The 23,143-nt window shown below is 61.5% G+C and overlaps 3 protein-coding genes across 4 annotated transcripts; 2 read left to right on the top strand and 1 right to left on the bottom strand.

The window, feature by feature from the left end:
- Positions 1-62: 62 nt before the first annotated feature.
- TAS1R1 (taste 1 receptor member 1) lies at positions 63-4,374 on the bottom strand. Its single transcript, XM_066202998.1, has 6 exons — positions 4,186-4,374; positions 3,814-4,117; positions 2,717-3,493; positions 2,154-2,366; positions 1,840-1,960; positions 63-989 (listed from the first exon to the last, which is right to left on the bottom strand). The coding sequence occupies exons 1-6, from the start codon at positions 4,347-4,349 to the stop codon at positions 64-66; spliced, it is 2,505 nt and encodes an 834-aa protein (XP_066059095.1). The 5' UTR covers positions 4,350-4,374; the 3' UTR covers position 63.
- An 85-nt stretch (positions 4,375-4,459) lies between these two features.
- Positions 4,460-9,666, top strand: NOL9 (nucleolar protein 9). Its single transcript, XM_066202999.1, has 12 exons — positions 4,460-4,669; positions 4,740-4,965; positions 5,129-5,256; positions 5,391-5,529; positions 5,756-5,852; positions 6,290-6,387; positions 7,129-7,290; positions 7,454-7,739; positions 7,823-7,934; positions 8,296-8,473; positions 8,902-9,035; positions 9,358-9,666. Exons 1-12 carry the CDS (start codon positions 4,478-4,480, stop codon positions 9,487-9,489), a joined length of 1,884 nt encoding a protein of 627 aa, XP_066059096.1. The 5' UTR covers positions 4,460-4,477; the 3' UTR covers positions 9,490-9,666.
- Positions 9,667-12,005: 2,339 nt separating this feature from the next.
- Positions 12,006-23,082, top strand: PLEKHG5 (pleckstrin homology and RhoGEF domain containing G5). Of its 2 annotated transcripts, XM_066202866.1 has the most exons (22): positions 12,106-12,270; positions 14,021-14,097; positions 16,088-16,220; positions 16,408-16,510; positions 16,591-16,651; positions 16,757-16,848; positions 16,925-17,061; positions 17,138-17,286; positions 18,868-19,053; positions 19,228-19,398; positions 19,471-19,566; positions 19,648-19,698; positions 19,810-19,959; positions 20,038-20,148; positions 20,211-20,360; positions 20,436-20,573; positions 20,737-20,856; positions 20,958-21,090; positions 21,160-21,272; positions 21,345-21,502; positions 21,577-22,371; positions 22,479-23,082. In XM_066202866.1, exons 1-22 carry the CDS (start codon positions 12,138-12,140, stop codon positions 22,486-22,488), a joined length of 3,267 nt encoding a protein of 1,088 aa, XP_066058963.1. In that variant the 5' UTR covers positions 12,106-12,137; the 3' UTR covers positions 22,489-23,082. The 2 variants fall into 2 exon arrangements, with proteins under 2 accessions (XP_066058962.1, XP_066058963.1); XM_066202865.1 differs by having other exon boundaries at positions 12,006-12,270; positions 21,160-21,502.
- Positions 23,083-23,143: the final 61 nt, after the last annotated feature.

Raw genomic sequence — 23,143 nt, 5'->3', positions numbered from 1 at the left:
CCGGGGCGGGCCAGCGCCGGGCCCCGCGGCGAGGGAGGCGCGGTGCGGGCCGAGCCCCGCGGCTCAGGCGGCGGCCAGGCGGCGCGTGTACTCCTGGATGGCCATCTGGAAGTATTCGGCCGTGTTTTGGTGCGGCCGCAGCAGGATGACGAAGGCCCGCGGCACGAAGTACCCGCCCAGCAGTGCTGCGAGCGTGCCCAGCATGCTGAGCACCCGCGCCGCCGTCTCGGCCCGGCCGCGCAGCGTTCCCTGCGAGCAGAGCACGGCGGCCGAGCAGGCCAGGTGTAGCAGCAGGCTCACGGTCAGGCTCTTGGCCTCGTTGTAGGCGGCGGGCAGGTCCGTGCCCGCGTAGCTGAGCGCGAAGCAGCCGGCGCTGAGCAGCACCGTGTAGGCGATGGCGGCGTCGGCCGCGCCGCTCTGGGCGCACTCCAGCACCACCCACTCGTCCCGCGCTCCGTACTCCCGGCGCGGCACCGAGGGGCTGACGGCCTCGGCCACAACGCACAGCACCACCTGTGCCGCCGTGCTGGCCACCACGAACAGCACCGGCCCCTGGCGCCGCATCCAGGCCTCGTAGAGCGCGGGGCAGCGCGCGTTCAGCTTGAAGATGCAGAGGATCTGGAAGCAGCGGGTCGCCACGCACGAGAGGAACACGGTGAAGCTGATGGTACAGAGAGGCACCCGCAGCAGGCACGCCGCCCGCGAGGGCTCCCCGAAGTAGCAGAAGAGGCTGCTGCAGGTGCAGGCCAGGGAGCCCAGCATGAGGAAACACGTCTTCCCGCCCGCAGACTTGACCACAGGTGTGGAGGCGTTGAGGGCAAAGAGGACAGCCAGCGCCGCTATGAGCAGCATGAGAAGAACAGCCATGGCCAGCAGCGCCCAGGAGAGGGGCTCGGACCAGGACAGGAACTCGATGGTGCGGCTGAAGCAGACTTCGCTCCCTGCTGGGGCCCACTCGCTCAAGCCACAGGCCTGGCAGTCAAAGGGGTCTGTGGAGGACATGGACACCTCACACACCTCGGACCCGGTAAGAACTCTGCCACAGCGCAGGGCCCGGCCCGCAGCTCCCTGGGCTCTGCTCACCCATCGCGCTTGTTCCTTCCTGCGGGCACTTACTGGGGCAGCAGAGGGGGCTCTTTTCCCAAAAGACCTCCCACCTAAAATTTGCCCCGTGAACTCTCCCAAAATCCATGGCCCTGGCTGAGACTGGGGCTTGGCGGTGTGAGGCTCAGGGCCGTGGGGGCTGTGGGTGGGAAGGGGCCCGTGCATCAAGGAGTAACCTGGGAAGGATCTCTAGCAGCTGCTGTTGAATGGGACAGTACCATGTAGAGAGGCTTTCTGCTCCCCCTCTCCCCAGAGCTGCCCCTGCCCACTCCACAGGCCAAGGGTGTTGAGGGACTAGCTGCCAGGAAGGAAGGGGTTTGTCGTTGTGGCTGGTTATTCTGAGGCAGGAGACATTTCCATATGCCAGGTGCTGCTGACCATGTAGTACGGAAGTCCCGTGTGCCAGCTGGGGCACAAAGGCAACCACCCAGTTGAATTTCCCTGGCAGAGGATGCGGTGCAGGGGACAGCTACCGGGCCGGACATCCCCTTTTGCCGGCCACAGGCAAAGGGGCTCTCTTTGCCCAGGTGGGCTCACCTGTGGGCAGTACTCCCCGGAAAGCACAGGGCATGGGCTTTGCATACCCACTGGTAAGCAAACAGGAGCCAGGCCCACCGCCTTCAGGCCAGCTCAGAGGTTTTACTGACCACAGGAGGTGAGAGGCTGACACAGGAGCAGGAGGTAGGATGTGGGCAGGGGAGGAAGGGGCAGGAGCAGACCCTGGGGTGTACTGACCCGATCTGTTCAGGAAGGTTCCTGCTGGACAGGCCACACAGCTGAAGCAGCATTTGTGGCGGCTCTGCTGCAGCCGCATCTCCCCTGGCTCACAGGCCTCTGAGCACACCGAGCTGGGAGCCTGCCAGGAGCACAGACAGGGTCAGGCTGGCAGGCAGCAGAACAGTTTAGGCTCAGCAGCACTCTGGCACCCCCCTACACTGCCTCTGCCCTCAGTTTTGCCCTGCTGTGAGGAAACACCCCAGAACTGCTGGTATTGGGATGCAGTCAGCTCAGACGTGGGCAATAAATAAGACCTGGGTGCAGAATGGTACCTTGCCATCTTCTGTGTGCCACGGGACTTTGTCTAGGTCGAGACTCAGCCTGTCAGGGTTCACACGGAACGTTCCTATCACATCAGAAACCCAGTTTGGGCCCTGCCACTTCCACGTGACAATGTCATAGCCTTTATGAATATCCCCGTTGGCATCAAAAGAAATTCGGCTCCTGTACAGGGTGAAGTTTACTTGCCTGATCTTCTGTAGGAGCTGTAAAACAGAAGAGTAAGAGAAGAGTCCTTCCAATGGCATGACTCCTGCCATTGGGAGGGAGATGTGCTGGAGAACACTTCCTCTGTCCTGTAGCTGCTTTCCAGCCCCCCAATATCTGCAGGAAATCCCATCCAGTGAGGGGCTGGTGGTAGAGGAACAAGTGACCTAGGATGGAGTCTAGGTGTAGGTCTTGGCTACTCTGACTGTGAGGGGCAGCTGAAGCCCACAGGGGTCTTCAGCTGGGATTTAAGCCTTTGGGAAAGACCAGAAACCTTTAGGCATAATGGAAAAATCCTTCCCTGTGGGAAGGGATCCTCATGGATCTTCTTCCACAAGGTTGCTCTTACCTGCCAGGGATAGACAGTGCCTTTGCTGCAGGTCCCCGAGGCACAGCCCAGCAGGTCATGGAGGCCATGGGCCACGGCATACACGGCTGAGTACACGTTGAAGGAGCCTTGAGCATCGTACATGTCAGGGACAGTGGCGAGTGCACGGCAGCCAGTGCAGCACTGGGTGCAGTCCAGCCACGCATTCCCCACAGATTCCCCGCCTGCCTCTGCACTGCTGGCACACTCAGCCCCACCGCCTTCCTCTGACATCTTCCAAGCTTCAAAGCGTTCCAGCATCGTGGACTCTGGCCTCTCAACTGCCATCCCGAACACTGTACCGATGGTCTGGATGCCAGGGATCTGCCAGATCATTTGAGCCAACGACCAGTCTTCGGAGGCCACCCACACCATGTCTGTGATGTTCCTCTGTATCACCACCTCAAAGAAGGGCAGAACGCTTCCTCTGTTGGAGAACACGACAGTGACATTGACCTTGACGTCTGTGAGGATTCGGACCAGGTTGTGAATCTCTGGGTTGCTGGCGTCCGAGTTGGCAGGGATGGTGCCTCGGTAGGCCACGCACACGTTGCTTGCGGTCAGCAGCTCCTGCAGGGCATCCAGGCCGGCCCTGCCATAGGTGTTGTCGCTGCCCAGCAGCACCACCCAGGTCCAGCCAAAGTGCTGCAGCAGCGAGAAGATGGCCTTCACCTGCTGCCTGTCGCTGGGGATGGTGCGCAGGAAAGAGGGGTACAGCCGCTTCAGGCTCAGCGACTCCGTGGAGGCTTCATAGCTGATCTGCAAAGGGAGCCAGGGGAAAGGGGAATGCACTGGCCCAGGCAGCTCCACACCTAAGAGCTAATGGCATAGGCAGCCTGTCCTGGGAAGACTTGGAGCTGGGCAGGCAGTGGACCCAGTGATAAGCATGCTGAAGCAGGAGGAAGCTGTGATGGATGGCGAGCCAGGCCACTGACTGCCTGGGAAGGATCCTGGGATAGCACACAGAGAGGGGCTGCATTTCCAGCTCTACCAGGCTCCTCAGCTCTGAGCCCACCCTCCCTAAAACTATCACTCCTTGGGAATCTCTGTTTTTCATCAGCCACAGGAGCCGCACTTACCTCTGGTACAAGAAAGAGGCTGAGAACAGCGGCCGTGGTGAGGGCCAGCCGGGTGCTGTCAGGGCCAATGACAGCCACAGCCTGGGGTTCATAGTGTTGGAAACTGGAGAGCACCTGGACATCCTGCCTGCCTTTACGAGCGAGGGCACACAGCGTGGCATGGAAGTTGGTAGGCTCAGAGCAGGTGTCGTAGATTTCGTAGCCCAGGGTAACATTGGGAAGCAGCGTGCTGGAGTTGTTGATCTCTTCCACAGCGAAGCGCAGAGCCTGGGACAGGCAGTAGCCGTGGCTCTTGAAGGCGGCGCTGCGAAATGAGAGTGGTCGTTAGGAAGGACGGAGCGCGCTGGGGGCACGGGCGGCGCGGGCACTCACTCCTCGCAGCCGTGCACCAGCAGGCTGGCTTCGTCCTGGCGCCTGGCGGCGTGCAGCGGGAACAGCCCGGCCAGGCGGTGGTCGCCGCGGAGGGTGAATGAGGAGGAGGCGGCGGCCGCAGCCGCGCAGAGGCACAGGCGGAGCAGCAGCGCGGGCGGCGGCATGGCGAGCTGGCCCCGCTCCGCTCGGGCGGCTCTTAACGGGGCGGCGGCGGCGGCGGGCGGGGCCTGGCTCCGGGCGGGGCGGGCCCGGCCGAGGGGCGGCCCCGGGAGGCGGAGGAGGCTCGGCGGTCATGCCCGCGCGGCGCAGCCGCCCCCGCCGGGCTCCGGCCCGTGCCCTGGCCCGCGAGAGCCGGACAGAGGCGTCCTGGCGGGAGTTCGCCTCCTCCTTCACTCGTTCCGGGATGGTGCCGCCGGCTGAGCCGGGGCTGGTGGCCGTAGAGGCGGCGGAGGGCACGGCCGTGCTGCTGCTGCCGCCGCAGCAGGTGAGCAGCGCCTACAGCGCGCCGGCCCCTCCGCGCCCCGCGCCGCCTGACCGCCCGCTCTGTCCCGCAGGCGCTGACCTTCACCGGCAAGTGCCGCCTGCGCTGCCTCTACGGTGCCGTCCGCCTGCTGGGCTTCGCTGTGGCCTCGCACCACCCGGGACTGCCGGTCTTCTCGCCGGCCACGCACTGCGCGCTCAGCCTGGAGGCGCTGCCCGGCGCCCGCCCGCCCGCCGCCGACCTCCGCCAGCTGCGCGCCGCCGCCCGCGGCGCCATGCGCTTGCACCACGTCCGCCTCCGTGAGTGCGGGCCGGGCCGGGCCGGGCCGGGGGCACGGGCGGGCGCCATTTCACGGGCTGTGCGGGAGCGGCCATTTTGTGCGCGGGGCGCTGCGGAGCGGGCGGGTGCCATTTCGCGGGCGGGCGCGGGGCTGAGGGCGATGGCGGCACTTGGCTCTTGCAGAGGCGCGGGTGAAGGTAATGGAACGGTTCTCGCCCGACTGCGCCGTGGTGCTGCTGGAGCACCTGGACACGCCGGTGACGCGATTCCTGCTGAGCCACCCGCCGCTGTCGCGGATTTTCGAGCCCCAGGTGAGGCGGCGCGGTACCCGCTGCGCCCTGGCCCGTCCCCGCACCGCCCATGCGGAGCCAGCGGCGGCCGCCCCTGTCAGCGCCCGGGCCGTGGCCTCACACGCCCCGTGCTGAGTGCTCGCTCTCTCGCCTAGAAAAAGGAGGAGTCTAACTTCGCGCCAGAAGATGCGGTCCTGGCGTCCGTGGGCATCGTGAAGTGCAGCCCCGACAACGGGCTGCTGGTGTCTGAGAGCACGTGCCTGGCACTGGAGGAGCTGATCCAGGCCTGCTGTGGTGAGTGCGGCCCTTTGGGCAGGTTCGGGCTTTGGTAGCCTGAAAAAAACCAAAATTCTTGAGGCTTTTCATGACCTAAAGTTGAGAGAATGCCCTGACCAGCACATGCTGATTTGAGGGGTGCAACTTCCTCTATAAAGAATGTGCATCTTAGGGCTTAGGCATTGCCTAGGGTGGCTCAGTGATGCCAGCATCAGTCCAGTTCACACTCTGCTTTTCTTTCTAGCGGAAGATGAAGGTGTCCCTGTGGTGCTGGTGTGTGGCCCAAAAAACACTGGGAAATCGACATTCAACAGATACATAATTAACCTGTTACTGAACCAGTGAGTCTTTCCATGTTCTGCAAGCTTTTAAGTGCTTCACGAGATTTAGAAGGAAAAAAGAAAAAAAAGGTTTGACAGGTCTCTTAGAAGAGCCATCAGAACTGGAAGGTGCATAGCTTTTAAACACAAAAATTCAGAAAAACAGGCATTCTTGTTTTGTGCGATTTCAGAAAAGTTGCCTGCTGAATGTCTCTGTTGAAATAATGTTAAATTGCTGCCTTGCTGTGTGTGAGCACATTGGGCACCAAGCAGTTCGGGTTCAGTAGGGGAGTTAAAATGCTTAAAAATGCACCATGAGTGTGGTTGAGGGAAGGAGAGATTTTATTCATGTATTTTAGGTTTGCAGCCTGGAACAAAATCAGATGGCACTTCTGATACGTTCAGGTCATGCTGTAGTTCTTTCGGTGGATGCTAACACAGAGTCTCTTTCCCTGCAGCCTTCCTGTGGTCGAGTACATGGAGTGTGACATCGGCCAGGCGGAATTCACGCCGCCCGGGTGCGTGTCCCTGAGCAGCGTCACGGAGCCTGTTCTGGGTATGTGTTCTGCTGCTTCTGCGGTTACCAGAGACCTGTTCCGTTTCTGAAATGAACAGGGTGTTCTAGGCAGAGGCTCTGCTTCGGGGGAAGCTGCTGCCACAGCTGTCAGGAGTTTCCTGGAGAGAATAAACCAAGGCCTGTTTGAGTTTTCGTGTAGGGACATTTAAGCTCCCTGGGTAACATGGCATTGTTCTTCTGCTTCTTTTGCTTGCTTTAAAGAAAGATGTTGTTGTAGAGGTGGTAGCATGTCAGAGGGGATGTTCTGCCTTTCAAATGTGAAAGATCTCCTTTGGAAAACCTGTATCCATAGATAAAACTAATGAGAAATCCAAAGTGGATCTGCACAGATTTGGGCTGTTGTGATGAGTGGGGGAAACATAGTCCAGGAAGTGGCTGGTGTTTGTAGTCTTGCAGATTTGGGTCACTGTCTAAAAGGACGTGGCCAGGCTGGTTTGCTGTTTAACCAGTTTTTCATAGACTGTTCTTTAAATATTTTCAAGTGTGTGAGCAGTGATTTCAAACAAAAAAACACACACAATATTAATCTGAAACAAACAAATCTCATAGCCTGCAAGTGACAGACCAATTTCCCCTACTTGGAGGCTGTGCAAGGAGGACAATTGGCACGTGGGAAGAGCGTGGGTTATTTCAGGAGAGGAGGCATGTGGCTGCTCACGGATGGGAGTGTTTTGGTTTGACTTGGGGAATGCACTGGATGTTCGATGCTCTCTTTGCCAGGTCCCCCCTTCACTCACCAGCAGATGCCCCGTAAGATGGTGTATTATGGCCAGACCAGCTGTGAGCAGGACACGGAGAGGTACCTTGATGTTGTGAAGTATGTGTTCAGCTGCTACAAGAAGGAAGTACCTCTAGTCATCAACACCATGGGCTGGGTGAAAGGTAAATGGGGTCAGTCTGCTCTGGAGAGGTGCGGGAGGGAGGTAACAGTGGTGGCACAGCACCACGTGGAACGAGAACTCAGAGAGCATCCGCCCTGAGCTAACGCTGCTGTCCCACCTGTCGCAGTAGTAGCAGCAGTCGTGTGTTTCCTGTGCTCCTGAAGGTGAAGGGCTGCTGCTCCTCATTGATCTCATCCGGCTGTTGTCACCCAGCCACATTGTGCAGATGGATATCTGTGACTGGAAGGCCATGCCCCCGCTGACGCCTGAGCACGTCCACTTCAGCGCAGGGCTGCACACCAAGGGCAAGCAGCAATCCAAGTGCAAGCAGCTGGGACTGGGCAACATGGAGAGCTGGCAGTACCCTGAAGGGGAAGACATGTCAGCTCCACAGCACAAGCTGCTGTATGTCAACCCAGAATTCCCTCGAGCAGGAGTGGCAGGTGAAGTGTAAGTAGGACGTTAAGTGCTCTGTGAAGTCCACGGGCTGAACAAAACCACACGTTGTCCTTGACACGGGGCTGTTCTTTCAGGCGAGTTCACAGCGGCATCCTGCGTGACATGTCCATCCTGGGATACCTGGGGCACCTGCAGAGCCCAGACATTGGGGTGGTGTTCCCGCTGCACTACTTGGTGCCATATCAGGTAAAGGAACTTTTTGGGATGGCTTATGAGGGTGCATGCAGAGAGCCCAACTTGAAGTGACGGGCAATTCAGTTCCTACTGTGTATGTTTCTCAGAAGAGGGATAAACACTCTAATCTGCAGTGATTGTATTCAGGGTGTCTGGAAGGAGGGCTTCTGTCTAAGTGCCGGTGTGGCACGTGTGCTGTGTGTCCTGCATGTGCGCGTGTTGGTGCAGAAGCTGCTTTGTGTGCCCTGCCATAGTGTGTAGGTGTGGTGTGGGAGCGTGCAGGGTCTGGACTCAGCAGGGTCTTGTCTCTGAACTCATACTCAATCCACGTGGAGCTGATGAGCATTTCTCTCTCTTCTGTTTCCCTCCTCAGGTACCTTTCAATGCTGTTGCACTCAGGGTTATTCACACGGATGTTGCTCCCAGCAACATCATGTATGCAGTGAACGCCAGCTGGGTTGGGCTCTGCTGCATTCCCGAGGAAGTCCGGTGCCAGACTGACGGGCCAGTCCTGCTGACACAGACACCGATCTGTGACTGCCTGGGCTTCGGTGAGCACACCTGGAGCTCTGCTCTCACCTGCCATGTTTTGCCAGACAGGTTGCAGATTGATGGAATTACCTAGTCTTCTAAAACTAGGTGGAGAAGTGGGATACGAGTGTGGTGTATTCTCTGCTGTTAAAGATTGTACTGCAAAGTCCTTGGACTTTGGTTAACAGGTGGTAAGAGTTGTGGGGAATGTCCTTGCATGGTGCCACTCAGAGCTTCTCTCAGAACTCCATAGTGACTCACTTTCTGGTTCACGTTCTCAAAAGCAGATTCCATGTGGCTTTTGCAAAATTCCAGTAGTTGTCTCAGTTTCCTTGTGTGAGTTAATTTAATCTTCCAGTTTGGACTTTGGTGCTCAATCGTGTGTAGGGATGTGCCAGTGAGCAGGGATCCCCAGTGACTGAACTAGGCATGTGGGGTTTTTTTTTAGGAGTTGTCCGAGGGGTTGATATGGAGAAGAAGCTTTACCACATCCTGACACCAGTGCCTCCAGAGAATCTGAGACTAGTGAATTGTCTGCTCCTTGGGAACATCGCCATCCCTAACTGTGTGCTTGTGGGCCAGGTAGGAGCTCACATGAGGGATGGGAGTTGGCTGAGCGGCAGCTGGCTGACAGGTTTGCCCTTTTCTTACTCCTGAGGCTGATGCGTGCTGGGAGATGCCTGGGCATCAGCAGATGGTTATCTCTCTGTGAAATTGTCCTTAAGCACAGAAATCTCAGGAGAACAGAATGTTCTGCTCGTGTTTTAGATGCCAAAGTGGGGTTTGGTGATTGCTGGGTCCTTCCCACCATCAGCCCTGTCAGCCTGGGGAGGGATGTGCTTTCTCCTCTGCTGAAGGTACAAGTTCTTAAACTTGTTTCTGGTTTAATTTTTTCATTTTCCAGCAAGGAATTGAGGGAGAGATCCCTTATGTCACATCTGATTACAACTACAGTATCGTGGGCTCAGGGAAACTGAGGAAGAAGAAGCAGCATTTGAAGAGGAGGGAGTTCCCCTTTGAGCGTGATTACACTTGAAGCCTCCGCGTGCTCAGCCAGGGTTTGTTCATGTAGGACCTCAGATGGCTGCAGGAGCCTTGGGTGCTGCGGAGGCCCTGGGCAGGCAGATGCCACAGTGGGGCCAGTTTTGATAATGTTTTGTATGTTCAGTTTGTATTTTTGGTGTTTTGTAATAAATATCTATGGTAAACATGGGGCTGGTTTGGATCTTTTCCTAGGCTGAGGCTGACAGAGCCGGGCGCAGCTGCCATTGCACACACCATGGTCAGGACCCCTTCCCGTTGCCTGTCCAGCCCTCAGGGAGCTCTGGGTGTCAGCAATCCACAGTGCCCTGAGCAGAAGTTCACTGTCCCCTGGGATTGGGGAAGGGCCTGTACTGGGGTTCTGGCACTGTAGCTGACCCATGGCTCTGGGTGTCCTTCTGGTCAAGGAGAGAGGAAGGAGCATCACAGGCAGTCCCTGTTCCCACTGAGTGCTGCACTGCCACAGCCCACCCCGTCTGCCCACTGGGACTGCTGCCTCCTGCCCTGTGCTGTCCCAGCTGCATGTCTGATGCTGCAGGGTGAGCTCAGTGCCCTGAGCATGGTCTGGGAGCAGTTTGGGCTGGCTTTGACATGTCCCCAGCTATAAGGGACTGTGCTATGGACAGAGGCTGTTAAGGGATGGGACAGGAGGAACTTGTCATCCAGGTGCTACATGGAGCACTGGGACGCTAACCTGACCCCACCTGCTCTGCCTCACTGGGACACGAGGAATTTTTTTTATTCCCAGCCCTTTGTCAATTAGCAATTTGCTCCCAAGGGAAGCTGGGGGTGGTAGGTGTCACACGGTGCGTGCCTCAAGTCAAGTGGAGGACATTTTTGGAAAAAACAATTCTTTATGGGTAATACCAGCACGCCGGGCTCTTGCTGGATCTGTGACTGCAAAAGTAACCCAGCATCTAACAGCAGCCCCTGCACAATGAGGCATGGCTCTGCCTCAGCCCAGACTGGGGAACAGTCCAGTCCTGGAGCCTGCAGCCCCCTGAGCCCAGTGCCCGTTCAAATCCCCTGGGCAAGGTCTGTGGAGGAAGGAGGGAAGCAGGAGGAAGGAGGAATGTCATGCACTGCTTGGGGCCAGAGTTCTTTGGCTGGTGGCTGCTGTGGGTGTGAGTAATCTGCAAAATTGCTTTTATCTGGTTTGGGAAGAGATTTCCTAGAACTCCGGGAATGAGCAGCTGTAAACAAACAAGCAAACAAACTGGGATGAGAGGTGAGGAGGGGACAGAGCTGGAGAAGAGCCGCAAGGGGCTGTGCAGTGTTGCAGCCTTGTAAAGAGTTAATCTTAATCTAGGCCTAATTATCCCCATATGGCTGGGTCTGGCAGCAAAGGAAAAAGTTGGCCAGCATTGTGGCCTGAACAGTGGCTAAAATAAATAAAGGGGCCGTCGTGCAGCCAGGGGGAACATCCCAGGCAGGGTGAGATGAGAGTTCAAGTCGCAAGGGAGTGGGTGGAAAAAGCTTCAGGAAAGGTGAGATAGGCAAAGGACATGGGAAAAATGCCCAACACTAAAAGCACTGTGGCCAAGTATCCCCCTTGGGGTTGTCTCCAGCATCCACCTCACCTGGCTGAGGACAATGGATCCCACGGTGGCTCTGTCCCTTGGAGCCAGGGGACAAGTGAGTAACCTCTGTGTGCCGAGCTGCAAATGTCTGGTTTGGGGCATTTTGGGGGTGGGGGTACAAGGTCCCAGTGCCTGCTGGGGCCCAGAGGTGGACGATGCAGCCTCGGGAAAGGAACCTCACTGGCTCCTGGTGCTCCCTGAGCGGAAGAGGGACAGTGGGGAAGTTGGGGGCTTTGCAGCATAAACCTCGGTGAAGCATCCCAGCAACAAGAACACAGTTCTGTGATCAATGGGAAATCTGACAGCATTTCAAATATTAAGAATGCACTAAATCAAGCAGGATTAATTTTGCAATACATTGGCATCTGTTACTTTTGCAGCAGAAATTTCTGACGAAATTTCTGGCAAAGGGTGCCTAGAAGCAACAAAACTCTGAGAAGCACCTGGTGCCTCTGGGAGGAGATGCTATGATGAGTTTGGAGTCTGGTATGGTCTTGACTTGGCAGTTTTGTGTGGGGCAGGGTGAAGGTGCCATCTTTTGTTGTTCTTTGTGGGGTTTAAGCCCTATCTGGTGCTTTCTTGGATTAGCAAGAGGAAAATCCCCCTGAAGATCCTTGGTTTTCCCTATGCAGGCTGGGGGCCCCCGTGTGCCCACGGGTGCAGGGATACAACCGGAGCTCAGGGCGGCGCATTCCTGCCCCCTCAAAAGCCGGGCGGACGGCAGAGCCGCCAAACAGCCCCCTCCTTAATGCTGATTCTTTCCATCACAAGCACGTCTTGTCTCCATGGCCGAATGTCTTCCATAGACGGTGGAAAGTGAAATTTGTGCAATGTCTGTAGGAGGCTGAAGAAAGGCCCTTTGTGCGCCCCCCGCGCGGGTGCTGGGCAGCCTCCAGCAGCACCCTCGGCCGCCCCGCGGCTCCCGCCGCCGGCGTCAATGCACCGCTTGTCCAGAGACCGGGACCCACTCTTAAAGCCGGAGCTGGTCTCCCCCGGTTAGTCCCACCGGTGGCCCCGTCGGGGCGGGCACGGCTCCGGGGGGCCCCCCGGCCGCAACCCCAGGATGTTTCTGTACTGGAGGAAGCGGGGTGCCTACGAGCTGGAGGCTTTGCCGCCCGGCCTGGCGGGGCTGGAGTACGGGGCAGTGGAGCGCTTCTCCTGGAGCTCCAGCCTGGACGTCAGCGAGGAGCTCGGGGGTAGGTGGCTGGGGGGCTTTGGGCAACCGGCAGGCTTTGGCTGAGCGCGGCTGCCCAAAGCCTCCAGCCCTGGCAACGAGGGTGAGGGGTTGGGAGAAGCTCCTGGGTGCCGCCGGGATGCCGTGGGAATGCTGCAGGTGCAGCTGGGAAGCGCTCAGCAAATCGCCCCGTGCCACCGGCGCCGCTCCCCCCCCGGCCCAGGCAGGCGTTTGAAGCAGCCGGCTGCCGCTGCCGTGCGCTCTGCTACAAGGACGATCCGGTTTCAAAACTCCTTTGCCGTCACCGGGAACGCCGGGTGTGATAGCACAGCCGGCAGCAGGAGAAGGAGGAGGTGACCGGGCGGGGAGAGGAGCTGATGGGGACAGGATCTCTCCTGGAGCCCCCGAAGTGTCTGGCGGAGACTCGGACACGCTCCTGCCTCTGCCACAAAGCGGGGCTCCCTGCGAGGAGCTCCCAGCCCGCGTGTCCCAGGCCCTGGTGCATGTGCGACCCGCGGGCAGGGCCGGCTTTCGGCAGCGGCCACGCGGCTCTGGCCGTGCCGGCGGCTGCGGCGTGCGGCTGATCCCTGGCACCGCCGGCCGCTTCGGTCAGCCTCTAGTTTTTGGTGAGTTTGGAAAACTTTCCCTTGGGTGCATGAAAGAATTTCTTATTTTGTTTCCGTTATTATTCCCGATAGGTCAAGTGAAACGGCAGCGGCGGGGGGCGGGGGCCGGCCCAGCTCGGCGGGCGCTGCGGGGCGGCCGCGGGGATAGAGGCCTCATTGTGCTCCTGCCGCGGGGGCAGCGCCCGGCCCCGGCTCCCAGCCCGGCTCCCGGAGGGCGACGGGCTGAGCCCTGCCCGGCTGCTCCTGCACCGTCATCCAGCAGCGCCCGTGGTGCCACAGCAGCCCCGCGATCGCCTCCCAGATGGGAGCTTGAGCAACCAGCACCATTCCGAGTTGCTCCCCCCTCTCCGTGCAGAAGCAGCAGTTTTTTTCAGTGCTGCCTCAAAAGGCAGACTGTTTTATCCCGCAGACTGTTTCTAACCCCGGCCTTGGCCGCGGTCTCGCTCGGGTCGGCACGGATGCTGTTTTTGTTGGCAGGAAGGATGCGGGAGAGGGAAGCAGTGCGGGGGGGAAGTCCCCGTGCCGCTGGGCTGGTATAATAGACGTGCCACCTGATGGAGCCGTGCCATTGTGGTAGAGCCATGCCATCTGGCCTCTCCACATCCCCGGCAGCTTCCCAGCGGTGCATCCCTGCCTGCAGAGGGGCTCTCCTGCCAGAGGGTGTCTACTGCTCGTTTGCCGCTGCGAGCAGCCCGGACTCTGTTATTTTTAAACGATTAGGTTCGACACATAACAAAAGCCTTCAAAATAGGATTTGTCCTTAAGGCCGATTTAACTGTCAAAGCTTAAAGTGGCTCCTAAGCCCCGTTGGGGGCTGACAGCGGCAGATTTAGTGTTGCTGCTGCAGCTCCAGGCCGTGCCAGCCCCAGGGGAGCTGGGGCAGGTCCGTGTCCTCATCCTGTACCCTGGGGTGCTGAGCAGGAGGTGCCGGATTCTGTCACTGTGCGTTCCCCCGGCGGGAATGCATCGCTGACTCTTGGGCACGGGACTTCATTCCCCTGGATGAGCTGTGGGGCGGGCAGGAGCGGGCTGAGCCCGAGTGCTTTGCTGAACTCTGAAACCCGGGATTCCTGGTGTGGGGGCCTTAGCACGGACCCGGAGGGAGCTCACCACGGCACCCAGGCACTGACCCTACTCTCTCCACAGCCGAGCCGTGCCCAGGAGAGGAGACAGTGCTGCACTGCCAGAATCCCGACTGCACCGGAGAGAGGAGGGCGGCCAAGGTGGGTCCTGCGGGGTGGGGGCAGCTGCTGCCTGGGGTCTTGGGGGTGAGAAGGGGCAGCGGACAGCTCTGCCCAACCTGCCGCTCCCTGCAGGGCCCCTGCCCTGGTCGGCAGCCCCTGGCCTGCCGTGCCGAATGTGCGTTCCCTGCTGGTGTCAGGGTCCCGCTGGCATTTAACGGCACAGCGGCGATTTACGCGTTTCCCCAAGCTGCCGTGGTTTGGGCTAATCCACTACAGCCTGTCTGTCCCCCCGCTCGCTAATGTGAAGCCAGGGGGGATTTAGGGTCCCTTCTCTCCCGCCGGCTGTACGGAGCCGGGCCGGACCCACGCCCTGGCTCCCAGTGAGTGTCCGGGGCTGCTGTGCGGGGCCCGGGCGGTGTCTCCGGAGAAGCAGGCAGGACGGCCCGGGCGCACCGGGGGTGTGCCGCGGTGCTCTGTTTGCACGCCGGGCTGGCAGGGCCCGTGCTCCTGGGGCACACGTGGCACCGGGCTGTAGCTGCCCAGGAGTGCAGCTGGGACTGCTGGGTGTTGGGAGCGACTGAGGCCACCCCGCCGCTGTCACCAGACCCCTGATGGTGCCTGGCAGGTAGCGGGGTGGGGAAGGGGCTGGTCAGGCTGGCGGCTCATCCTGCCGTGTCACGGTGCAGGACCGGGATCCCCCTTGCTTTGTGAGGCACCTGCGGAGGGGCAGCGGAGCTGCCGTGTGCTGGGAGCTCCGTGGGGCTCTGATCAGGAGCTGATCCCTGGGGTGGGCAGAGGGGCTTGGCCATCCCTCCTGGCCCCTCCTATGGGATGAGTCCGGGGATGAGCTGCTGGCACAGGGTTAGTGAGGAGCCCCGCATCCCTCTGGCGTGGCTGCCAAGGGTCCCAGGGGATCTCACTGAATGAGTGCCAGCTGCGGGCACTGCCTGGAGCCCGCGGCCGTGCTCCCACATGCAGGTGTCACGATGGCCACGACGGCAGCAACGCTGTGGGACACATGGTGGGAGAGGAGGAGGGCCGAGGGGTGTCCTGGGGCTGAGGCTGTCTCGAGGCCTGGGATAGGACACTCGTGGATGGCAGGGGGTGCTGCAGAGGGGCCAGCGGCCTCTCGGAGAGAGCGCGGGTGGTGGGAGCGCGTCAGCTCTGACCTCAGCAGCGCCAGGAGGAAGGAGGGCAGGAAGTGGGGGCGGCTGGAGCAGTACAGGCGCTTCCTCCCCGCAGCAGCGCGGTGTACTGCAGGCAAGCCCGGGCAGGGCTGTCTCCTCCCAGCACCCTCGCCGCCCTCCGCGGGCAGGGTGGCGGTGAGGGTCCCACACGGGGACAAGGATGTGCCAGCGGTGCAGCAGGACTTGCTGGCAGTGGCCGGCAGCACCACAGTCCCTAGGAGCAGGGCCAGTAGGAGCCCCAGTGAGACGGGCACTGGCCAGGGAACGCTGTGCTGGGGGCCTGGCCGGGGGTTTAAAAATAACCCGCTGTGAATGCCTGGAGGGGCTGGGGCCGCGGCCGTGGCCGCACACAATCGGAGGAAACCCGCCGGCTTCGAGCATTGTTTGGCTGCAGACGCTCGCTTCCTCCGTCCTGCCGCGGGGACACGGCTCTCGTCAGCACAGAGGGGCTGTGGGATGCCAGGGTGGCCTCCTGGGCCCCTGGTGAGATGCTGGTGCCACGGTGCAGGTGACTGTCCTATAGCTCCTTGTCCAAGCCTCGGCACGTGCAGGTGTCCCAGGGTCTCTGCTCATTGAGAGGAGCAGGGAGGGGCTCTGTGGTGCAAAAGCTCCTGTGTCATCACCATGTCCTTACAGCACCCACTGCTACATGGCCACGTCCTGGTCATGCTGCTTTGCCTTTACCCAGTGTGCCTTCAGCATTCCCTGTGAACAATGTGCCAGCTGCAATTGGGGATGGGAGAGGGCACCTTGCTGCTCGCGGTGCTGGCCATCCCTCCTGCCAACATACCCCAGCTGGCAGCCCTGGGCAGGCCCTGCCTGATGGGCTCCCATCCCCGCAGGAATGCCACCACGAGGAGTGCCGGCTCAGCCTGAGCCACAGCGGCCCCCTCAGCCTGTGTGAGCTCTGCGACGGCCGCCTCCATGGCGCCATGCACTTCGATGGCCACATCCGCTTCGACCTGCCCCCGCAAGGTGAGCTGGACCGAGCCGTGGCACCGCAGCTCCCGCGGACCTGCGGCAGCCGTGCGGCACAGGGATAGGAGTGGTGGAATGCACTTGGGGCTGGTGCAACTCAGGGATGGGAGTGGGATGCAGTGGGAGCCTGCACAGGGCTGGGGGAGCTGTCACAGCCCAGCCCGATGCCAATGCCCGTTTGCAGGCTCCATCCTGGCCCGCAACATGTCGACACGTTCGTGCCCCCCACGCACCAGCCCTGCCTCTGATGTGGAGGAGGAGGAGGAGGGTCCAGCAGAGAGCAAAGGGTGAGCCCCTGGCCCTGCAAAGCCTGTGTGCAGCCCTAGCCTGCAGCATCCCTGTCACCCTGCCCTCCCTGTGCCCACAGGGAGCGCAGGAGCTCAGCACTGAAGCTGCCCAAGAAGAAGGCTTGGCGCAGGCACACGGACGTAAGGCACCAGCTCCTCTCCCCGGGGCACTCAAGAGGGCTGCGGGATGGCCTTGGTGGGTGGGAGGGAGGGACCACTGGGCAAGCAGCTGCCACCTGCCCCCAGGACCCCAGCAAGGAGTGCTTCACCTTGAAGTTTGATCTTAACATCGACATCGAGGCAGAGATCGTGCCAGCTGTGAAGAAGAAGTCGCTGGGGTGAGTCTAGTGGGGACAGGACAAGGGACAATGTGGGGACAGATGCAGAGACATATGTGGGGCTCGTGTCCTGCAGGGAAGTGCTGCTGCCAGTCTTTGAGAGGAAGGCAATCGATCTGGGCAAAGTGGACATCTACCTGGACCAGTCCCACACGCCGCTGTCCCTGCAGTTCGAGGCGTATCGCTTTGGGGGACACTACCTGAGGGTGAAAGGTGCTGTGGGGGCCTGGAGGGAGGCTTGGCTGCTCCGAAATTCCCAGAGGACCCTGACAACCTGATACTCCCACAGCCAAGCCTGGGGATGAGCTGAAGGTGGAGCAGGCAGTGCGAGATGCCAGGTCAGCCAGCCTGCCCATCCTGCACCCTGCCAGCAGTGCTGCATTCCTTGGGCCAGTGCTGGAGCCACTGCCAGGACGCCGGGAGGGCACTGAGAGCCTGGTGAGTGCCAGTGCTAGCTCTGGGGAAGGAGGAATTGGGGATGGGGTGACAGCATGTGTGATCCCCCCATAGCCATTCTTTCTGGTGGAGGTGGCTCCTGGGGCAACAGCATGGTGTCTTCTCCATGGCCTTGCGTGGTATGGACTGAAGTTCCCCCTGAAGTCCCCCAAGACCCACTTTGTCCCCTGGCTGTGCTGTGTTGTGTTGTGCTGTGCTGGCTACACCATGGTAGTGTAGCAGCTCAGGCAGTGCCACCAGCCCTTTGGCTGTGCCAGGTACAGGCTGGCACCAAAGCAAAGGCAAACAAGAGCCCTGGGGGCCCCAGTGCTGGCTGCTGCTGGGTGCCACCCCAGCCCTGGGACTCTCCCTGGCCCCAGGACTCGCCCTGGCCACTGGCCCTCCCCTTGCTGTGGTGCCTGGCAGCTGCTGAGCACAGCAGCTCCGTCCTGCCCCGTGGACCCTGGCCCCAGATAAGGCGTGGGACCGGCTTGGGCGTCGCTCCCACGGGAGCAGGGAGTCAGGCTTGCAGGGAGCAGCTCTGCAGGGTCTGGCCAGGGGGACACGGTGCTGGTGTTTGGTCCTGTGCCAGCAGGCCCTGAGGGTGGCAAACTGGCTGCGTGGCCAGGGCTAGTGGCCGCCCGTGTCCAGCACTATGATGCCTGGCTGCAGGACCGGAAAGGCTGTAGCAGGGCCAGGGGACAAGCGGGCAGCCAGCCACCTCTGTGGGGGTCTCGGTCCCGACCACCTTCCTGGGGACAGGTGGGCCCCAAGTGTCACCGAGGCGATGGGGCTGGTGGCAGCCGGGGCACCTGGAGAAGTGGCAGCGCAGTGAGTAATGGGGGTAGTGCCCGAAGCAGCTCTTCCCCGCTGGGTCTGCGGACGTGGCAGGGTGTGGGGCCGTGCTGGTGGCGGTGGCAACAGCATGTCACTTCCCAGGGCTTGGTGGCAGGCAGGGAGCCCCGACCCTGTTGCGGTTTGTGCCATGGTGAGGAGAGGGCAGCGGCCACATTCCAGCACGGCCCAGGGACACTGAGGGAGCAGCGGTTCCCGGGGCGGCGGGAGCCGCTTGGCCGTGACCCAGCTCTCGCGACCAGCCGGGGGGCTTTGATCTCCGCCGGTGAATTGTTCAGCTCTGCTAGCTTATCTGCCGAGGAGGGAAATTAGGTTTTCGACGCTGGCCCCACCTCCTTTTGTTTCGGAGGAGCTCGGCCACAGCCTGCCCGGCCCCGGCTCTGTGGTCCGAGCCGGGAGTGCGGCTGGACAGGCGGCTCGGCCGGGTGCTGCGACCCTCGGGATGCCCTGAGCCCCCGCGCAGCTGCGGCCGCTTGCCCATGGCCGGCCGGGCTTGGCCAGGCAGCACCCGGGGTCCTGCACCCCCGGGGCCCTGCACCCCCGGGATGCAGGTAGGCAGGTCAGTGCGGGCAGGGGAGCATGGCCGGGGGACCCCGCTGCCCGGGGCTGCCATCTGGGTGTCTGTCTGTCCCACGGTGCTCGAGGTCAGCCAGGCCGCTGTCCCCATCCCAGTGCCATGGCCGCAGTGCTGGGCACTGACCCTGGGGACACTGGCTGTCCCCTCTGCAGGCTCCGGGACGGCGAAGGAAGAACATAACAGAGTTCCTGGGGGACACCAGCATCCCCAGCCCCGAGCCAGCCCTGCATGGCAGCAGCTCTCTGTCCAGCAATGGCACCGACACCTGGAAGAACCGCGCTGCCAGCCGCTTCAGCGGCTTCTTCGGCTCCGGGACTAGCACGGGCTCCTTTGGGCGGGTATGTGGGATGCAGGCATGGGGAGGGGGTGTGGGAACTGCCTGTGGCTATGCTGGAGAGCTGGGATGGGTCCCCCTGGGGCTCGAGACCCTCGTTCTGCAGGCATGGTGAGGAAGTCCGTGGCACATGCCCACTGGCCCCCGCCCAGCCGCTCTGTCCCCCGCTTTTGGCCAGGAGACTGAGAAGCTGGAGCAGCTGGTGAACAGGCTGCACGCCTACAGCACCTTCGGCCTGCCCAAGCTGCCACCCCAGCTCCGCTTTGACCGTGATTCCTGGGAGGAGGACGGGGACGAGGCTGGGCTGACACTGGAGGACAGCTGGCAGCAGATCATCCAGGGCACAGAGGTAGGGACAGGGCCTGGGGAGCCTCAGGGGCTCTGCCCAGGCCCCGGCACAGCACTGACACAGCCTTGGCAGGTCCTGTCTCGCCGGCAATGCCACCAGCAGGAAGCCATCTGGGAGCTGCTGCACACAGAGGCCACCTACATCCGGAACCTCAAAGTCATCACCGATGTGAGTGTTGGCAGCTACTGCACCGTGCCGGGGCTGGGGGCTGTGGCTGCAGCTCACTGGCTCCCCGTTCTCTCCCCGCAGCTCTTCCTCTCCTGCCTGGTGAACCTGCAGGAATCAGGGCTGCTCTGTGAGGTAAATGGAGGGGGCTGCAGAGGGTCACAGTGTTCAGGGTTGGGTCCTCAGCCTCGCCATGCTGCAGGGTGGAGGTGCCGTTCCCCAGTGCTGCCCACCTCATCCCCACAGGTGGATGCCGAGCGGCTCTTCAGCAACATTGGGGAGATCATCCGGCTGCACTGCAAGCTGTGGCGCAGTGTCATGGTCTCAGTGCTGGCCAAGGCACGGCGGACTGGGGCATTGCTTGACCCCATTGACTTCCTCAATGGCTTCAAGATGGTGAGTGGGGATGCCATGCCACGGTGGGGGGCCGTGCCATGCCATGTGGTACACGGTGACCCTCCTTGTGTCCCCCAGTTCGGGTCCCTCTTCAAGCCCTATGTGCGGTATTGCATGGAGGAGGAGGGCTGCATGGAGTACATGCGGGCGCTGCTGCGGGACAGCGAGCTCTTCCGCACCTATGTGACGGTAAGGGGAGGGCAGGGAGCGGGGCTGGGGCTGGGGCTGGTGCTGATGCCTGTTTACCACAGTGGGCTGAGAAGCAGGAGCAGTGCAGCCGCCTGAAGCTGAGCGACATGCTGGTGAAACCTCACCAGCGCCTCACCAAGTACCCGCTGCTCCTCAAGTCTATCCTGAAGAAGACGGATGAGCCACGCGCCCGCGAGGCCATCAACACCATGGTAAGGGATTGGGGGTGGGGGGCAGCAGGGTTGGTGGCCCCTGGCCCCTCAAACCCACCGCTGCTCCTGGCACAGATCAGCTCTGTGGAACGCTTCATCAACGACGTCAACTCACGGATGCGCCAGCGGCAGGAGCGGCAGCGCCTGGACGCCATCCTCAGCCGGATTGATGCCTATGAGGTGGTGGAGGGCAGCACAGACGAGGTGGACAAGGTAGGCTGGGCATGGTGGAGCTGCCAACTGCCATCTCATGGCATTCCATCACATGACATGGCATTCCATGCCACTCAATGCCACCCTATGCTACACTGCTCTGCCACCCTGCTGTGCCACCCATGCCATGTTACCCCATGCTGACACTGGGGGCTTCTGGCAGCTGCTTAAGGAGTTCCTGCGGCTGGACCTGACGGCCCCCATCCCTGGCACCTCCCCGGAGGACACCCGGCAGCTCCTCCTCGAGGGCAGCCTGAGGATGCGGGAAGGTAAAGACAGCAAGGTGAGGACTGCAGGGGACAGGGAGGTCTCAGCTCCGGCCCCTGCCTACCCTCCCTCACTCATTGCACTGACTGGTGCCCATGGCCCCACTCTCTCCCCCAGATGGACGTCTACTGCTTCCTCTTCACCGACCTCTTCCTCATCACCAAGCCCTTCAAGAAGGCTGAGCGCACCAAGGTGATCCGGCAGCCCTTGCTGGTGGACAGAGTCGTTTGCCGGGAGCTCAGGGACTCAGGTGAGAGCACTGGGTGTAAGGGGGACTACAGGGAGATCCCTGGACAATGCTAACACCCCCTGCCCACAGGCTCCTTCCTCCTCATCTACCTGAATGAGCTGGGGAGTGCTGTGGCCGCCTACACCTTCCAGACCAGTGGGCAGTTGTGTCGCAGCTGGGTCGAGGCAGTGCGCAATGCCCAGGTGAGGGCACGTGGGTGGGAGGGTAGGGGACCCGTGGGTGCCCATTCCTCACTGATGACTCCCCCTTCCCAGAACCTGCTGCAGCGGCTGCGGCAGCGCCGGCGCATGGAGGAGCAGGAGGAGGAGGAGGACGAGGAGGATGAGGAGGATGATGGTGAGAGTGGCACCTCAGCTGCCAGTTCACCTACCATCCTGCACCACAGCAGCGCCAGCCCGGACTCACAGCAGTGGTAGGGAGCAGGAGGGGGGGACCTGCAGACCCCCAACCTGGCACAGGCCCCTCCTCACCTTCTTGCCTCCACAGCCCGTCCGATGGCTCCACCGAGACACTTGCCGTGGTGGCAGCAGACGGTGGCGACGAGCTGTCCTCTCCAGACTGGGACACAGGACCCTTCAGCTCAACCTCGGATGGCTCTTCCATCAGCACCAGCACCTCCATTGGCACTGGCACCTCTGCTGAGACCCCCACTTCCACCGAGACCCCCACCCAGGAGCTGCCTGCAGGCGCCCTGCCTGTTCCCCTGCCCCACGGCGTGGCCTCCCCGGGCAGCGGCTGCCGCTCGTCCTCCATCGACAGCGCCTATGGCACTCTCTCACCTGCCTCCCTGCGGGACTTCGGCCAGCAGCCAGAGGGGGCAGCTGAGGAGGGGCAGGGGCCCTCCCTGGCCCCTCCGGCTCCACGGCCTGCCTCGCCCCGGCTGCGCCGCCGGACACCCGTGCAGCTCCTGCCTTGCCAGGCCAGGGTGCTTAAGTCCAAGTCGGAGGCTAGCTTGCCCCAGCTTCTGTGCTCCACTTCCCCCGGCCCCCTAAGCCAAAGCCGCAGCCTCTCCGACCTTTGTGCTGGTTCTCCCCGGACTAGCCAAGATCCCGCACCTCTGGCTGCTCCCGGCAGCAGTGGCAGCTCCACATCAGAGCTCTCAGAGCCGGAGGAGCCGGTGGAGAGCCCAGCATCCCTCCCAGGGGAGCTCAGGCGTGACCCCCAACCTCCTGCCCGCCGGACCCTCTCAGATCCCCAGTCGGCACAGCACCGCAAGCTGACGCTGGCGCAGCTGTACCGGATTCGGACCACGCTGCTGCTCAACTCCACGCTGACGGCCTCGTAAGCACATGCTGCCTGCTCCTGGGTGATGCCCCAGCCCTTCCAGGGGCTTCCCAGGGATTGAGTCCCAGTGCTGAAGGCATCTCTCCCCACTCTGTGTCTTGCAGGGAGGTCTGAGAGCCGCTGGTGTGGAGAAGGACAGATGCATGGATGTACCAAGGAGCTTCTCCTGCTTCTAACCGTAGCGTAATGCCAGGGCCGGGAAGAGCGGGCACTGGGATGCCACGCTGGTGGGGACATGGATGGGGATGCAGACCAGTCCCCTTGGCGAGAACGTGTCCTGGGCATGGCGGTGCGGGGCTGAACATGGCACATGGCTTGTGCTGAACCCCTTGTCCACAGACATGAGGGTGGTCAAGCAGGGGGCCCTGGGGCTGTGGGGGCCTGTGGGAGACTGTGGGTCAGCTCCTGCAGGCGAGGAAGGGATGATGACGTCGACAGTGGTGAGCGGGGAAGGTGCTGAGAGCGACGTGGTGCCGGTGGCACGGTGCTGTGGACAGTGCACGGAGGAGGCTGGGGCTGGTGGCAGGAGAGGATGGTGCAGGGCTGAGGCAGGCTTGCCCTGTGGGGGGGCAGTGGACGGCAGCACCAGGGACCGGAGTGTGGGAGCCGCGGTGGGACATGCACGGTGGCCAGAGCCCCGGCTGCCCCCCCACGCTAAGCTGCACTCCACGTCCCAGCTGAGCAATAAAACCAGCTGGTGCACGCTCATGTTTGCCTCGCCTTTCCTTTGGCTTCAGCGGCACCCAAGGCCGGGCATCACCTGGGTGGG

This window comes from Chamaea fasciata, unplaced genomic scaffold (assembly GCF_029207755.1).
Source record: "Chamaea fasciata isolate MVZ Bird 193981 ecotype frontalis unplaced genomic scaffold, bChaFas1.0.hap1 SCAF_23, whole genome shotgun sequence".
NCBI lineage: Eukaryota > Metazoa > Chordata > Aves > Passeriformes > Sylviidae > Chamaea > Chamaea fasciata.
The sequence above is the reverse complement of the archived record's forward strand: the minus strand, read 5'-3'. Positions and strand labels throughout refer to the sequence as shown.

Bases quoted from the DNA above. Each gene is read 5' to 3' on its own strand.
- TAS1R1 (XM_066202998.1), bottom strand. From the start codon at position 4,349: ATGCCGCCGCCCGCGCTGCTGCTCCGCCTGTGCCTCTGCGCGGCTGCG. The intron at 4,118-4,185 runs GTGAGTGCCCGC...CTCATTTCGCAG, and splicing joins CTGGTGCACGGCTGCGAGGA to CGCCGCCTTCAAGAGCCACG. The intron at 2,367-2,716 runs GTAAGAGCAACC...TCTGTTTTACAG, and splicing joins GCACTGTCTATCCCTGGCAG to CTCCTACAGAAGATCAGGCA.
- PLEKHG5 (XM_066202865.1), top strand. From the start codon at position 12,138: ATGTTTCTGTACTGGAGGAAGCGGGGTGCCTACGAGCTGGAGGCTTTG. The intron at 16,221-16,407 runs GTGAGCTGGACC...GCCCGTTTGCAG, and splicing joins CTTCGACCTGCCCCCGCAAG to GCTCCATCCTGGCCCGCAAC. The intron at 19,399-19,470 runs GTAGGGACAGGG...CAGCCTTGGCAG, and splicing joins AGATCATCCAGGGCACAGAG to GTCCTGTCTCGCCGGCAATG.
- NOL9 (XM_066202999.1), top strand. From the start codon at position 4,478: ATGCCCGCGCGGCGCAGCCGCCCCCGCCGGGCTCCGGCCCGTGCCCTG. The intron at 5,257-5,390 runs GTGAGGCGGCGC...TCTCTCGCCTAG, and splicing joins CGCGGATTTTCGAGCCCCAG to AAAAAGGAGGAGTCTAACTT. The intron at 7,740-7,822 runs GTAAGTAGGACG...CTGTTCTTTCAG, and splicing joins GCAGGAGTGGCAGGTGAAGT to GCGAGTTCACAGCGGCATCC.